This window comes from Pseudophryne corroboree, chromosome 7 (genome assembly GCF_028390025.1).
Source record: "Pseudophryne corroboree isolate aPseCor3 chromosome 7, aPseCor3.hap2, whole genome shotgun sequence".
Classification (NCBI taxonomy): domain Eukaryota; kingdom Metazoa; phylum Chordata; class Amphibia; order Anura; family Myobatrachidae; genus Pseudophryne; species Pseudophryne corroboree.
This window is the reverse complement of record NC_086450.1, coordinates 380362971-380380010: the sequence shown is the minus strand read 5'-3', so window position 1 is coordinate 380380010 and position 17040 is coordinate 380362971. Positions and strand designations below refer to the sequence as shown.

The window sequence follows — 17040 nt, the reverse complement described above, 5'->3', positions numbered from 1 at the left end:
GTTATAGTAATACCACACGCTGATTACACGCTGTCACTACAGAAACACCAGTTTACCTGGGTCAGATGTCTGTAGGTTTCCTGGTAATTGTAATGGGAAGATTTTTTAGCTGACATAACTGCTTTAGGGGGCACGAGACCAGTGATTATAATAATCAGGCTAGTATGACAATTAAGCAGAAGGCAAGCAGCCAAAGGTGTGACTGTAAATAATGCATTAGATGTCTGCTGCGGAACATTAATTGCAATGTATTCATGTTACAATGAGTGGTGCTGACTTCTAATACACATTTCTTTCTAAGGTTAAACAACCCATTTTTATCACAGATAAATAAGCTGCACCCGAGGACGGAGCCCTCTCCAGTCTCAGGTAACACAGATGTAATGGGAGGGTTGTTCTATGGTATTTAGAAAAATAAAACTGTAAAGATCTGGTGTGTTCAATGCATTTATGCTGATGACTAATGTAGTGGTGTGCGCAGGGCCTAAACTAGGATTTTCGGCACCTGGGGCAAGGCAGTAATTTGCTCCCCCTTCCAAAAAAAAAAAAATAACCTTTTTTTTTAATAGAAAAAGAAATGAAAGGTACAAAAAAAAAATTGTCTCAGGAATATCAGTCAGGCAGCATCTCAGCAATTAGCTCCTATTAATAAGCTTTATATTGGTGCAACCTGCAAAACGGATGCTTCCACTGTGTATCAATGACAGATACTCTGTAACTTGAGCTTAGATAATTAACTGATCTATAGCAATTCATTTACTGAGGCCAGGTTAGCTCAGTGCCAAGTTTTGGAACAGACAAATATCTCCCAGACAAAACGCGCTAGTTTAATTAAATTGGTATAAATAAATATATAAATAAATCTAAATAATAAAATCATGCACAAGTTGTTGTTATTAATTATTATCAAATAAAAGTTTCATATAATAGCAACTCCTTTAGTATGTTAACCTAGTAAAAAAATAATAATATTAAAACAGATAAAACAATTCTGAGATTTATATAACAGGAAAGGTGTTGGGAGATTCGAGTTCCTGCACAAAGCTTCTGTGTATACTAAATTATAGAGTATAAACCAATGTAAGTGACCGTCGCTTCTCCTCTACCCTGGTCACTGCATCCCATGCACGAATCCAAGATTTTACCCGCGCTGCCTCCTTCACTGGAATGAGTTCCCTCGCTCTTAGACTCTCCCTGACCTTGCAAAGCTTCAAACGGGCACTGAAGACCCACCTGTCCATCAAAGTGTACCCTTTTGCATAACCTAGTTGCAAGGCCACCCTCCCACCCCTCTGCCTCATGCCTTGGCCATCTATGCCTCGCTTACTTCTTACCATCAGGCCGCCTTTCACTTGCTCGCACCTCATGTCACCTGTCTCCCCCTACCCCCTAGATTGTCAGCTTCTTGTAGCAGGGTCCTCTTCACTCCTGTTCTTACAGCCCTCTTCTCTCACACTTCGATTACAGCTCTCTCCTACGTATACCTGCATCTTCTCTCGCTCGTCACTGTTTACCTCTTCCAGTGGCTGCCTGCCCCCAGTAGTGTGACAACTACTCCTTTGCTTCCTTTTATCTCGGCTGTAGTGTGTACTGAGAATTGTTACCTGTGCTCTGTTTTTAGTTTTTCTGTTACTGTAATGTTAAGTTCATATACCCTGTTTTGCTCTGTGTGCCTTATGTACGGCGCTGCGAAACACTTCTGGCACCCTATAAATAAAATGTGATAATAATAAAAAGTTACATTGACATGTAACTTTGGGATAACATTGGGATATTGTCGAGCGACAGCGAAAATGGCACCAACACGGTCACGAGCTTTCTGGCCTCCCAGGATGCATTGGGGCCTCCACTATATAGTCCCGCCCACTGATTCAGTCAGATCAGTTTTTTGCTTGGTGCGGCAGGAAGCCGCATGGTCACAGGGCTGCTGTGAAAGCAGCCTCAAGTTTTCATTACTTTATTTTTATAGACTTACTGTTTTGGTTTGAGCGACTTCTCTTAACAGCGTCTTAAACGTGTATTAGAAAGAGTCGCTCCAACAACTCCCCACCGGGTCGCAACAACGCTTACCTTCGCGGTACAGTGCTGTCTCGACGGGCGTCTGTGTCGGATGTTCTAGCAGGTCCAGCAGACGTTACCAGGCTGTGGCCAGAGCATGGGGAGACAGTGAGTATATGGACTTCCTCTTACTAGAGGGGTCAGAACACAGCTACGCTGATTTGGTGGAGACTACAAACAGCGTGTTGATGCGCCGAACATCTCGAGTGTGACAGCGCTACGCTCCGGGGATCATAGGCGCCAGGACTAGGTGAGGCCGCGATCCTGGGAGTTTAAGTCAACAGGGGGTTTCAGACGCTCTCCTGGCCGTCCCTCCTCCGAGTTCATGGCCAGTTCCCGCGGGTCTCTCGTTTCATGAACTGAATGACCTCACTTCCGGCTCAGACGCTACCACGAGGGTACTCGGTCGCAGCTTAGATGCTGCGGTTGTGTACACTGGATATAAACCCGCCCAGACCGAGTCGCAGGCCTTTAGTGTCTGCATGCACGTGGAGTCGCTCAGCGTCCGTGTCCGTTGGTGAGCATCCGTGTCCGTTATCAGTTACCAAGAGCGGCAGTGTACACCAGTAGCGTCTGAATCCACTCAGCGTCTTTCGAGCGTCTTTGCTTGGATATGGAAGTGTGGTGAGTCTCCCTGTATCCCGCTCCCTGGAGGCAGGGTATACAGTACTAAAAATTCCTTCTACTTCTTAGTGTGCACTGTTAATTTTTAGTACCTATTGCATATGAGACCTGTATATTACTGTGTTTTCTGCATGTTATGTTGAAAAAGAACCAGTTAAACAGAAGTACAATTTTCCTACTTATGTATAAGTTATTATGGAGGTTGTATTCTCATATGACAATGTCTAATGCTTTAACATGTGACTGACAGCTAGTATGTGTGCTGACTTTTCTGTGTAATGTCAGTCCTGTTCTGACCCTCAAATCAGGTGCACTGTGGTCAGATTGATTTCACCTCTATATACTGATTATAGGGTGTGGTTCAGTCACAAAATTGTGTAGTCAATATCAGAAAAAATGTCTGTGAGCGGCAAAAGTGATGAGGAGAATTTGTCAAGCACTCCTACAGCCCTAACATGCTTATCTTGTAAGTCAGGGGTAATTGATATGATTCAATTGGTCACTTATGAGGGTTTGTGTGCAAACTGTTTCGCTTTTCAGCGAAGTAAAAAACAGGAGTTAGTTCAACCTCCAGTAGAGCCACCATGGAATATGTTCGCAAAGACTCTGTCTTCAATAGCGGACAGGTTAGCTCCAGTAGCACCACCTCAAGGGTTAGTTTACACTATGAACCCATACATGCAGCTTCCTTCCTATGGTTTGGTTCCAGTAGCCTCTACAAGCAACCAAGGGGTAGGTAAGACTAAGACAGATACGTCTGTATGGCAGACTACACAAGAGGATACATCGGATGATGGTGCGGAAACAATAGATTCAACTCCGTATGATGATCAGTCGCAGAGCTTTAGTTCAGATGATGTAGCTGAACTCATTAATGCAGTAAAGGCTGTGCTTTCTCTGGAAGAACCAGCCAAGACAGCGTTAAAAGCAAAAGCACCTGTATTCAAACGAACAAAGTCAGTGAAAGCTGAATTTCCAGCGTCAGAGGAGTTGACGGAAATGATGGATGAGTCTTGGGCAGCGCCCGGTAAAAAGTATAAGATTCCTAGGAGATGGGATTCTTATTATCCATTTCCTGCTGGAGATTGTTCGAATAGAGAAGTTCCTCCAAAAGTAGATGCACATGTTCTGCGACTCGTGCACAAATCTGCTTTGCCACTGTCATCTACCTCTTTGAATGATGTCACAGACAGGAGGGTAGAAAGCCTATTGAAAAATATTTTTTCTCTTGTGGGTGCAGTGGTAAGACCTGCTATGGCTTCGGCCTGGGTAGCAAAGGCAATGGGCGAATGGATAGAGGAACTAGAGAATGACATCCCCTCTCCTACTAGGGAGCAAGAGGATCGTCTTTGCCGTTTAAGACAATCTGCCCAGTATTTAGAAGAAGCAGCCATTGATGTAGGCACTGTTGCTTCTAAAGCTTCAGCCCTGGCAGTAGTCGCTCGCAGAGCAGTCTGGCTACGGACCTGGAAGGCAGATGCGGAGTCCAAGAAGGAATTGGAAGCATTGCCTTTCGTGGGTAATATATTATTTGGAAAACCTTTATCGGATATCCTAGAGTCAGAGGCTAAATCGAAGAAGGTCAGATTTCCGGCTACCTACAACCCTAATTCCAAGGGTTTAAAATTTCGCTCATTTCGCTGGCAAAGCAAAGCGAAAGGTAAAGAGGAGCTTAAACAACCCCAGTTTAAATCCAGGGGTAAGAAGCAGTGGGCTAGCAAAAAGCCAGCTTCCAAACCTGAACAAAAGCCCTCAGCCTGAAGAGACGGGCCTCCGCCTGGAGGATTCCAGGGTTGGGGGCCGACTCCTGCAATTTGCACACACATGGCAACAGTCAACAACAGATTCCTGGGTGCAGAAGGTAGTATCTCAGGGGTATGGGTTCCCATTCAGGAGGCAGCCTCCTCAAAGATTTTTTTGCACCAGCCCGTCTCGTATAGAGTCGAAGGCCAATGCCCTGCAAGAAGCAGTCCAAAATTACTGCAGTCAGGTGTGATTGTCCCAGTACCTCCATCACAAAAGGGACAGGGGTATTACTCCAATCTGTTTCTAATCCAGAAACCAAATGGGTCATATCGACCAATTCTAAATCTGAAGATGTTGAACAATTACATATGGATCCCGAAGTTCCACATGGAGACGTTACGCTCCATAATGTTGGCTATGGAACCGGGAGACTATATGGTATCTCTGGATGTGCGGGATGCTTACCTACATGTGCCTATAGCACTATCACATCAGTGTTACCTCAGGTTTGCCATCCTCAAGGAACACTTCCAGTTCCAAGCTCTGCCCTTCGGGCTAGCTACAGCACCCAGGGTGTTTACCAAGATCATGGTGGTTATGGCAGCTTGTCTGCGCAAACAAGGGATAAGGATATTCCCATACCTAGACGACCTAGGTGATAAGCAGATGATAAGGATTCCAGTAAATGTAAAAAGGTCTCTAGCATGGTGGCTACAGACAGACCATTTAAACAAGGGGAGACCCTTTTGTATAAAAGAGTGGCAAGTCCTGACGACAGATGCCAGCCTGCAAGGTTGGGGGGCGGTACTCGGAAGCCTATGGTTCCAGGGAAAATGGACCGCAAGGGAAAGTCGCCTGCCGATAAATCTGTTAGAAATAAGAGCCATTTACTTGGCCCTAGTTCAGGCAAAGGACAATCTACAGGGAAGACCAGTCCAGATCCGCTCAGACAATGCGACGGCAGTAGCATACCTAAATCATCAAGGAGGGACTCACAGCAAGAGTCTGATGGAGGAAGTAACTCCCATTCTAAAGTGGGCAGAACTCCATCTCCCAGCATTGTCAGCAGTATTTGTCCCGGGTGTACTAAATTGGGAAGCGGATTTTCTCAGTCGGCACACCATTCAGGAAATCGAATGGGCACTACACCCAGAAGTGTTTCAGACACTGGTGAACAGATGGGGTCTACCGGAGATAGACCTTATGGCGTCTCGTCTAAACAACAAAGTTCCGAGGTACGGATCAAGAACAAGGGACCCAGGAGCAGTCCTGGTAGACGCCAGTAGAATGGAGGTTTCAGCTGGCATATCTGTTCCCTCCAATATCTCTGTTACCCAGAGTAGAGAGAAAGATAAAACAGGCAAAAGGAGCAATCATTCTAATAGCTCCAGCTTGGCCAAGAAGGCATTGGTACACAGATCTGTGGAGAATGTCCGTGGAAGCACCGATACTACTCCCTCAACGTCCAGATCTGTTAATGCAGGGTCCTTGTTGTCACAGTCATCTGGATCGCCTGTCTTTGACGGCGTGGCTGTTGAAACCTCTATCTTAGAGGCTAAAGGATTTTCAAAGCAAGTAATCCAAACCATGCTTAGAGCAAGAAAGCCTTCTTCGGCCCGTGTATATCATAGAATATGGCAAGCCTATATTCATTGGTGTTCTGGAAAAAATTACAATCCAAGAGCCTTTAAAGTAGCTAGAATTTTGGATTTTCTGCAGGCAGGATTGGATAAGGGGTTGAAGGTTGCTTCCTTGAGGGTGCAAGTCTCAGCGTTGACTGTATGGTTTCAGCAGAAGATTGCTGACCTACAGGATGTACGTACGTTTTTCCAAGGAGTAGTACATATTCAACCTCCATTTGTTCCTCCTGCAGCTCCCTGGGATTTGAATTTAGTTCTTAAATTTCTCCAGGGTCCTTTGTTTGAACCACTTGAGAGAGCGGATCTTAAGTGGTTAACGATTAAAGTTCTTTTTTTACTGGCAATGGCGTCAGCCAGAAGAGTGTCAGATTTAGGAGCATTATCATGTAAGTCTCCTTTCCTAAGTTTTTTTCCAGACAGAGCAGTTCTCAGAACGAGATCTAGTTATCTTCCAAAGGTGGTGTCAAAGTTTCACCTGAATGAAGAGATTGTAGTCCCAGCTTTTCAGGTATCGGGACTATCTGCGGGAGAAGCGTCACTGGACGTGGTCCGGTCTTTAAAAATCTATATAGATCGTACTAGTGCCATCAGGAAAACATATTCCCTCTTCATCTTCTACGGATTCCATAGGAAAGGTTGGCCTGCTAGTAAACAGACGCTGGCGAGATGGCTCCGAGTGGTAATATCTGAAGCTTATTCTCATGCAGATCTCCCTATTCCGGCTAATGTCTCTGCACACTCTACACGTAAGGTAGGTCCTTCTTGGGCAGCACAACAGGGTGCATCAGCAGAACAGATATGTAAGGCAGCCACATGGTCTTCCATAAACACATTCATCAGACATTATGCCTTGGATACTTTTGCCTCTCATGACGCAGACTTCGGGCGAAAGGTCCTCCTGTGCAATCAGGAGCGTCCCCACCACTAAAATGGCTTTGGGAATCCCAATGTTATCCTGTGGATAATCCTGTGGACCCAGCCAGAGAAATAAACGTTATGGTAAGAACTTACCGTTGATAACGTGATTTCTCTTATGTCCACAGGTATCCACAGGGATCCCACCCGGACGCATCTGATTTGAGGATCTAGACAAACACTAAAAACCTCTTCCTTCTTGTATGGAAGGGTGTGCATGTGTGTTCTTATCGCCTGTACAGGTCTCTACCTAATGTTCCTGCCTATAATCGCTGTGGAAAGAACTGATCTGACTGAATCAGTGGGCGGGACTATATAGTGGAGGCCCCAATGCATCCTGGGAGGCCAGAAAGCCATTTTCGCTGTCGCTCGACAATATCCCAATGTTATCCTGTGGATACCTGTGGACATAAGAGAAATCACGTTGTCAACGGTAAGTTCTTACCATAACGTTTATTTCTTTGTTGGAGGCGGCTTGGGCCCGGGTCAGTTTTTTGTTTTAAAGAGGGGGTATGGCTATGCCCCCCTCAGTACCCGGGCCCGTGGCCGCTCTTGTCGGCCCTGACAACATAGTTAAAATGTTAACATCTGCAAAATGTCTACAGATGACATGTCAACATAGTGAAAATATTGACAATACAAATGTTAGGGTTACAATTGCTAGTTGAGATATCATGCTTGCATGTCGGCGTTTTGTCTGTCGACTTAATATACTGAACCTTATTATAAGTGAGGTTTCTCCAGTCAGAATTGTTGTCTCTATTATTTTGAATGTATATCAAAGATAAGTTATGCTTTCAAAACACTAGTTAGGTCTAGTATAAGCGTCAACAATAACAGTCAGATTTAGTATCATTTGATCAAAGCAAAATGTACATGTCAGTTCATCAGTAGCACCAGGTTACTACAGTGGATTTCAGGTGTAATGAGTACACAAGAGTATTATGCTAATGCATAAATTGTACATCAAATACAATAGGTTATTCCAATAGATAGAAGGTTACACAGTAAATACTATTTTAGCACAGTCTGACAACAAGGGAACCATCACACTGATGAGTGTTTACTGGAAGTCTGAACCTTGTTTCCAAAGTGTAGAGAGGAGGAGCGTGGCACATTGAGTAACTTCCCTACTGCTCTCTGCCATATACCATAAGGCAGTATTTACTGTATGTGCATCAGCAATGCTGAAGTAACAATGTGTTGCATCTGCTGTCAGTTTAATTGTTTAGGCCAGGGGTGGCCCAACAGTCAGAGGCAAAGAGACAGAAAAGATCTGTAGTCAAGGGCAAGAGCCACTGCCCCTTTTTTGTGCGCACACCTTTCAGTATGATGTTTGTAGGAGTATGACCTTGTGTCATAACCCTGTTTTTAGTCATGTTGTACAGTGCCACATACATATAATGCCCCAGTACAGTGCCACATACATATAAAAATGCTAAAAAATGGATGCCTCCACAGTGCCAGACACACATATGTCCCCACAGTGCCAGATACATATATGCTTCCAGTGCCAGGTACACCTTTGCCCCATAGTGCCAGGTACACCTTTGCCCCACAGTGCCAGATACATATATATGCCCCGCAGTGCAAGCTATGCCCCCAGTATCAGATACACATGTTCCTGCAGTGCCAGCTATGCCCCCAGTTCCAGATACACATGTCCCCGCAGTGCCCCACTACCCCTTCCCCCCCCCCCCCAAGTTCAGCTCACCGCGCTGCAGCTGTTTATGAGGGGAGGAGAGCGCAGCGTGCACCTCTCCTGCCCCTCAGTCTCTGGCGGCTGTGTTTATCTTCAATTTGGCGCCGGTCCGTGAGCCAATGAAAGCTTGCGGTCCGGCAGCCAATCGGAAGCCTTGGCTGCCAGTCCGCGAGCTCTGACTGGCTCACGGGCCAGTGCCGAATTGAAGCTAAACACCGCCGCCGGAGAGAAGTGTGTGTGCCTGGCTGTGTCAAGCAGTGGTGGCCAGGAGCCAACCGAGCAGCATGCAGCGGATGAAAGAGCCGCATTCGGCTCGAGAGCTGCTGGTTTAGGTAATCAGTGTAATCAGTGCTGGGGTTACATGAATTTGTAAGGTGTTAAAGCTTAACTGATTAGATTGAAAATAAGGTAGAAAACTATATGGCACAGTATCTGCACATTTCTGTTATATTCCACAATCAAAATGGGTTATGAAAGTGTCATGGCCATATATAAAGGCGCCTACCCTGAATTGAAATACACCAGTAAGTAGAGGTGGCACTCAGCGACTTGGTACTAAGAGTAATACAAAATTAACTTCAAAGAGTTTCCAACGTTTCGGTTTTACTAACAAACCATCTTCAGGTATACAAATACATAAATGAAGCACCCATTTCTCACTATATTCTGTTGAATAAAAGCAGTATCCTGTTTTATGTGCCACTGGATTCATATTGACTTGTCTTCATGTATTGCATTACAGGTCCATCACACCTTTTCAGGCTGGCCGGGAAGTGCTTCAGTTTTGTGGAATCCACGTAAGCTAATGCTGGCATCACAGCATACAGAGTCTGGTTTAGTTTATGGGTTAAAGCAGTGGTTCTCAACCTCGGTCCTCAAGTACCCCCAACAGTTCATGTTTTCCAGGTCACCTAGCAGTTGAACAGGTGTATTCATTACTCACTGACACATTATAAAAGACCCACATGTGGAGCAAATTGTTTCACTTGCAGTCCTGTGAGGAGACCTGGAAAACATGAACTGTTGGGGGTACTTGAGGACCGAGGTTGAGAACCACTGGGTTAAAGTAATAATGAGTGTGGAGCCTGGGCCCTGTTATAGAACGTGGCAGTTTTGGGTGGGGTGGTCTTCAGTATGCCGGCTGTCGGGATCCCGGTGCACAGTATACCGGCGCCGGAATCCCGACAGCCGGCATACCGACACTTATTCTCCCTCGTGGGGGTCCACAACCCCCCTGGAGGGAGAATAAAATAGCGTGGCGCGCATCACCGTGCCCGCAGCGTGGCGAGCGCAGCGAGCCCGCAAGGGGCTCATTTGCGCTCGCCACACTGTCGGTATGCCGGCGGTCGGGCTCCCGGCGCCGGTATGCTGGGAGCCCGACAACCGGCATACCATGCTACACCCTTTTGTGTGTGTGAAGCTATATTTCATTGCTCTGAGTGCTGCTAGGAAAGCGTTTCTCTGCTGAACGGAGGCATGGATACACTAAACTGGTCCCATTAAAAGTAAATGGTGAAACCCGTTTTGTACAATGGAAATGGGTGTGTGCAACTTTTCCATTTAAATAAAACACAGTCGCAATAGGAAATGTCATTTCAGCGGTGCTTTGCGAAAGTAGATGCACTGTGCCCCACTCCCCCTGTCTGCCTGTGCAAGTGTCCTACATCGCCCGCTACAAACCTGTGCTGCACAGTGGAAATCTAGGGCTACTTGGGCAAACCAAGTTCTGCTCTTTGTAAATTACCTGTAGTGCTTTTATGTGCCCCATTTTCTTGGCGGTGGATAGCTTTTAATGTCCACTAAAGCTAAACTGGTAGTTCAGATTGAAGAGGTACTGATTACATTCCACAACTCTCAGGAACACTGATTTTTGTTCTACGCACAGCAGACTTCCTTTCCACAACACTGCCCACATACAGGTTCTTCAGCCTGATCAGCAGATGAAAAGAATGATGAATTGTTTCACTACAGTGTGCACGCTCCCTGGCATAAATCAGCTGCAGCTGCATTGTCATCAGCCCCAGTGGTCAGACCAAGGAACAAAGCATCTCCTGCATCTATGGTGGCTTACACACAATGCACCTGTAGTCATCAGCTTGTGTGATTAGCACTAGTTCCCTGGGAATTGCTAGGCTGCATTCTCAGGAATACTGGTTCAGCTCACACACCCTCATTGATTGCCTTGGAGGCTTACATTTTTAGGGTTACACCTATTCGTGAATAGCACTAGACTGATTGGCATAGTTTATACCCCCTATTACTTGAGTGTGACACAGTAAAAAAAAAAATGAATTGTCCTTGTTGTAATGGTCAGTCTCTGTCCTACGTAGGTGCACATTGCATGCAATATAGAAATGCATAAGTACAATATTTATATATATATATATATATATATATATATATATATATATATATATATATATAAATTTATAGAATTTGTGAGCGTCCTTTTTTTTTGTGGATCATGTACAAAGTACTCAAATTTGTTTGCACTGAAACGTTTAGCAATACAAGAACAGATTTGTACATTTACTTGAATGTATTTGTTGTCTCCCTCATACTAGATACAAATACGAGCTCTGCCCTTTCCACAACATCACCCAGCATGAACAGACATACCGGTGGAACGCCTATAGTGGTATTTTAGGGTAGGAGCCAATGATGGACTGACTGGTCTACAGCTAGCTTTGTCCGTGACTTAAAAACTAATCGTCCTGTGTCTATTATGTTTTAGAATATGGCAAGAATGGGAAATTACAAACAATACATTCAGCGGCATGTGGATGAGAGAAGGGGACACTTGCGGAGCCAGAAACCGTCAGACAAAGGTCTAGCTGGATTCTGTGGTATCGCTTGTGTTCTGTGTGTCTGTATGGTTATAACACCTGTAATGTGCTCTAGTGTTACATCTCGTATGTCTGACCCTTTTCTGGTTTTCTCACAGTCATTTTGTGTACTAATCACTTTCCTGTTAGGTTAGCGTTGAATTGTATAACTTATGCCATATCTTTTATACAGATGGGTCCACGTTTATCTTGACCTTTAATAGGATTAATTGAAACTGGGCAGTCAGACTTAATCCCCTGCTTTATTGTTCTCTGTATTGTATTGCAGCTGAGAACAATAGATGAAGGGTTTATGTTAATAAATCATGTTGTGCCTAGGCGCAGCAAACTAGCCAAGATAACCGTGGACCCATCTGTAGTTACTGAATTTCTGCAACCTAAGCACACACGTATAGACTAAACCTGAATGAAACCGATTGATGTGCATCTTGTGCTTATGGGCGTTTGGCCTGTTTGATGCCCAGTCCTTTAACACCACCTACACCCCCATTGTCTCCCTGTGGAGCCCTATGGAACCCGAAGAAGAAGAAATAAGCCGCAATCCTGTATAAATTTTGCAGGCACAATGGGGGTAATTCCAAGTTGATCGCAGCAGGATTTTTGTTAGCAATTAGGCAAAACCATGTGCACTGCAGGGGAGGCAGATATAACATGTGCAGAGAGAGTTAGATTTGGGTGGGGTGTGTTCAATCTGCAATCTAATTTGCAGTGTAAAAATAAAGCAGCCAGTATTTACCCTGCACAGAAACAAAATAACCCACCCAAATCTAACTCTTTCTGCACATGTTATATCTGCCCCACCCCCCTGCAGTGCACATGGTTTTGCCCAATTGCTAACAAAAATCCTGCTGCGATCAACTTGGAATTACCCCCAATGTGCTGTATATTACTTACCAATGATTAAGCAATGTAGATCAGTTATAATACATCAAGTGAGTGAGCTCCACACCTAAACGCTACCATTGTCCCTCTTTTTTTGGCCTTGATATATCTAGTAATAAATAAAAATAGTTATATTCACCTCTTACTTCTTATAATGGATGCAGTAAAAGACATGTTATTGTGGTAGTATTAATTACAGATCTTCAGTCTTATTGTTACTAGTGTAAATAACCCCATATCATCCTCTTTGAGATTCACTATTGCAGCAGCTGTCGGTCAGACAAACTAAAGGGGGGTACTCACGGAGAGATCGCTGCTTAAAATCTAAGCAATCTGACTAGATTGCTAAGATTTTAAGCATGATCACTCCATGTGTACCCCCCACAGCGATAGCGTTGGGCCATGCATCGCTATCGTTGGTGCTAGATTGGCCTGCCATGCAGGCCAATCTAGCAGGTCGCTCATTTCACCCGCTGGGTGAAATGAGCGGCCCTCCCGCACGCTCAGCACACATCTCTTCCACATCGGCCCGTGAGTACTGGGCTTAAGATTTTAGAACAGATTTAAACGAATACTTAAGACACATACAGTATATTGAGATCTTGAGGTGGAATGTAATAGGGAGTGAGAATCAGAAAGTGAGGAGTTCTGTTTTTGTTTTTAAAGTGGCAATCATTTACATGGCAAAATCAACCTGGTTTTACCATTAAATGATTGCCACTTTAAAAAAACAGGATAACACTCTCAAAATATCTCACTTTCTGATTCTCACACCCTATTACATTCCCTCCCATGTCTTGCATGGTGTTTCCAATATTAAATTACCTCTTTAAACAAACTATAAAAGCCAGGGAATTCTGCACATTTCTCTCTATGCCATAAGAAGATTTAGGCTATAATAAATAAGGGTAAAATGTACTAAGGCCATATGCAGATGGTAGTCTTTATGTAGCCCACCTTCCCTCCAATCGGCTCCGCGACATGTGGATTGCTCGGATAGAGTTGGGGAATGCAGAGAAAGCCTGATCATTCTTTTTGTATTGTATCATCGAGATCAATGGTTATTAAGCAAGAATTCACTTTTCCTGCTTTCACCTACTGCAGCAATTACCAATGAAAGTGTAGTTATATGAGAAAGTGAGTTCAGTAAAGTACTTGCTAGACAGTGGCTGGGGCAGCGCCTATACCGCTCACAACACCTGAGTGTGTTGGGCTGGTTTTATATTTATTTTATGTTTTATGTATATCTACGTTCCATATAGGCAGGATTGGGCAATCTGTGACTTTGTAGTTTGTGCACTAACATAATAATGAAGCCATAAGTCTCTTATGTGTTTAAAAAGGGGGCAGTCGTGAGGCTTTAATCTTAATTAGTTTGCTACCAATGTTAAATAGATTGTTTTTCCTAGTTGGCATAAAGCAGGCCTGGACAACCAGTCGCTCTTCAGGTGCTGTGAAGCTCCAAGCCCCAGTATACTGTGGCAGATAGCTCATAGCTAGCAGGGTAAGCTGGGGCTCGTAGTGTCACAACAGCTGGATAGTCACGTGTAAATCTTCAAGGCACCTGAAACATGTCCGCAGACCTGCAGCAAGATGGCACAGGAGGGCACCATGAAAAGAAAAGCTGGGACTGTAGAAAATGGTTGTATTTATTTCTGCCAAAAATGGGATACATTTTTGAAAGCTGTTCCGCAGGTAATTCTGTAAAACATGTGTCTGAGCAACTCCTCAAATATTTGTTTAATAGTATAAACTGTTCTATTAACCACATAACCATACCTCCCAACTTTTGGGAGGTAGAAAGAGGGACTCCCTGCGTGGCTGCCGGGGACGGGGGGAGGGGGAAACTCCCTGCGCGGCTGGCCTCAGAAAGGGTCACAATCGCTAGGCATTCCCCCATTTCATGTCACTATGGGGGCATGGCCAGCCCCGTCCATCCTGTCTCCATGAATAGACTCCGTGCGCATGTGCACAGCGTCTATTTACCGCTGCTCTGCTAAGCAGAGTAGCGAGTGACAGGAGCCACCCAACTGCTCCCCCACCGCAGAACACTGCTGCCCGCAGGTGGGACAGTCCCAGAACATGGAACTGTCCCGCGAAAATCGGGACAGTTGAGAAGTATGCATAACTGACAATTTTTCTCCCTACAAAACAGCTCATAAATTATTTTTCTGCTGCGCGGTACACTGGTATTCTACGGGGAATAACATCTGGGTGTAGAGTTGGATCTTCATCCGAGGCACCAACAGGCTAAAGCTTTGACTGTTCCCAGGATGCACTGCACCGCCTCCTCTATAGCCCCGCCTCCAGGCACTGGAGCTCAGTTTGTAAGTTGGTGCTTGCTGTGCAGGCATCTAACAGGGAGGGCTGTGCTAGGCAGCCCTGAAAAGAGCTTTTTAGAAGACTTCAAGGGCCGAAGCACTTTATATGTCATTCTGACATACTGTGCTGCAGCTCCGTCACCTTCCCCAGCTGCGCTGCATACTCCCGCGGCCTTGTTCCCGGGTACTTGCAGCGGAGTCACATCGGACTTCAGGCAAACACCGCTGAGACTCCTGGATCGCGTGGCTGCACATCACCGTTCCGGTCGCGGTCCCAGGAGACGGACCACACCGCTGGCATGGACACTGTACTGCACAGGGATCCCACTATATCCACCAGGTCAAGGGTGCAAAGGTCGGATTGACTAAAATCCATTTGTTATAGGCTCCACAGTACCCGATGGTGAAGTACAGCATAGGGGATAAGGTGCTGACCTGTAGCCCCTCCTCCAGCTCCAAGTCCAATCTACTGCTGGTGTTCCCGCCCTAGAGTTGCATTTCACTCTCTCTCACTCCCTGACTGAGATTTTGGCGTCATCTTCACTACTAGCTGGGCTGATCTCCGGGTCTGCACGGCTTTCTCTCTTCTGTAAAGCCGTCTGCCTCATCAGTGCTGTTCATTTACAAACACTTAAGTATTCTACATGTCATTTTAGACAGTGTTCGTTAAGAACAAGTGTACTCTTATCTGAATATTTAGTACAAGTATTCTGTGATATATATCCAGTATCTAATGTGCATTGTTATATCTATACTCCTACATAGTAATAGGTAGATTACTAGTCCAGTGCAGTTTTATTGTTTATATGTAATAACTTCTGCATTGTACATATGACTGTGTGTGCCTGGAGCTGTTGTGTGGATTCCATTCTTGTGTATCACACTACTCGCTATCACTATATTTTCTACCCTGGGAGGCTAGGTGCGTCAGGGCCTCATATATACTATATATATATAGATATATATAGATATATAGATAGATATAGAGATATATATAGTACTATACAGGATATACTATTTTGCATTTTTCTCTGTGTGTTTCAGTCACCTCATACTGCTCAAATCCTCTGTTTGTGCTTGGTATTTACTGTCACATAACACAGGGTTATTTGCAGGTATTATACTTGTCTGGCTATATTATACTGTCACGCTCTAAGGCTACATTCCTTATAATGTCTGCTACACAGGGCGGGAAATTTGCGGACGCTCCTGCATCATGCAGCGCTTGCCCCACGGATTTACCTTAGGGGGAAGTTTTAGCTACTGGTTCAGGCACTGTCATTCATCCCCCAGCCTGCCCGCAGCACCTGTGGCTACTCAGTAACCACCCTGGGAAGCATTTTCAAATATGCTATCTACACTGGTATCGCATCTCACGCCCCCTGTGGGCCCTCCTGTGCCATTACAGCCACATATTGTCCCTGTGGTGAACCCGCCATGGGCGGATTCACTATCTACTCAGGTGCAAAAATGATATCAATCTTTGATTGCTCAACCTACCCCTCGCCACTCGAAAGGGGGCCAAGGGGTCCTATAAGCGGGCCATTTCTTCCTCCCAATCAACTAATATTTCAGATAATTCTTCTGATGAAGATGGGGAATATACTGATTCATCAGACACTGATACAGTTGCTTCTGATGAGGATTCTATAACCCAGGTTGATGTTCCTGACCTAGTGGAGGCTACTAAGCTGATTCTCCAAATGGAGGATAACGCTGAACCGACTTCTACGTCTAAGAAACCTGCTAAAATCAAACGGCAAAAGGTTGCTAAGGTAGTCTTACCACACTCTGACCATTTAATTGACATACGTCAGGAATCCTGGGCATTTCCAGGAAAGACTTTTTCCCTGTCCAAGAAGATGCTAGCTTGTTACCCTATCCCTGCGGAGTTGAGTAACAAATGGGAGACTCCATCGCCGGTGGACTCTCATGTCGCCGGTCTTGTGGTGTCCTCGACTCTGCCTGTCACCTCGTTGAAGGAACCGACGGGAAGTCTATTTACACTCTTACTGGTGCTGTGCATAGACCCACTATGGCAGCCTCTTGGGCTGCAAAAGGAATTGAAGTTTGGATTCAGGCAATTGAAGATGAGCTGCCCCAGGATTTTTCTGTCACTGCCAGACAATATTATCTGTCTTATATTACCACAGCCTCCCATTATATTCAGGAGGCGGCCTCTGAAGCAGGTGTAATGGCGGCCAAGGCATCTACTACGTCTATCCTGGCTCGTTGAATTTTGTGGTTGAGGTCCTGGAAGGTGGACCTGGACTCCAAAACCACCTTGGAGGTGCTCCCTTTTAAGG

The 17040-nt window shown here is 45.1% G+C and overlaps 1 protein-coding gene across 2 annotated transcripts in view; it reads left to right on the top strand.

Moving 5' to 3' along the window:
* GNPTG (N-acetylglucosamine-1-phosphate transferase subunit gamma) overlaps nucleotides 1-17040 on the top strand; it is a 37650-nt gene that overhangs the window by 5923 nt on the left and 14687 nt on the right. For both annotated transcript variants that reach the window (XM_063934557.1, XM_063934558.1), the window contains 4 exons: nucleotides 302-369; nucleotides 9428-9482; nucleotides 11250-11333; nucleotides 11420-11513. In XM_063934557.1, coding sequence (XP_063790627.1) covers nucleotides 302-369; nucleotides 9428-9482; nucleotides 11250-11333; nucleotides 11420-11513 — 301 coding nt within the window. The remainder of the gene's footprint in view (nucleotides 1-301; nucleotides 370-9427; nucleotides 9483-11249; nucleotides 11334-11419; nucleotides 11514-17040) is intronic.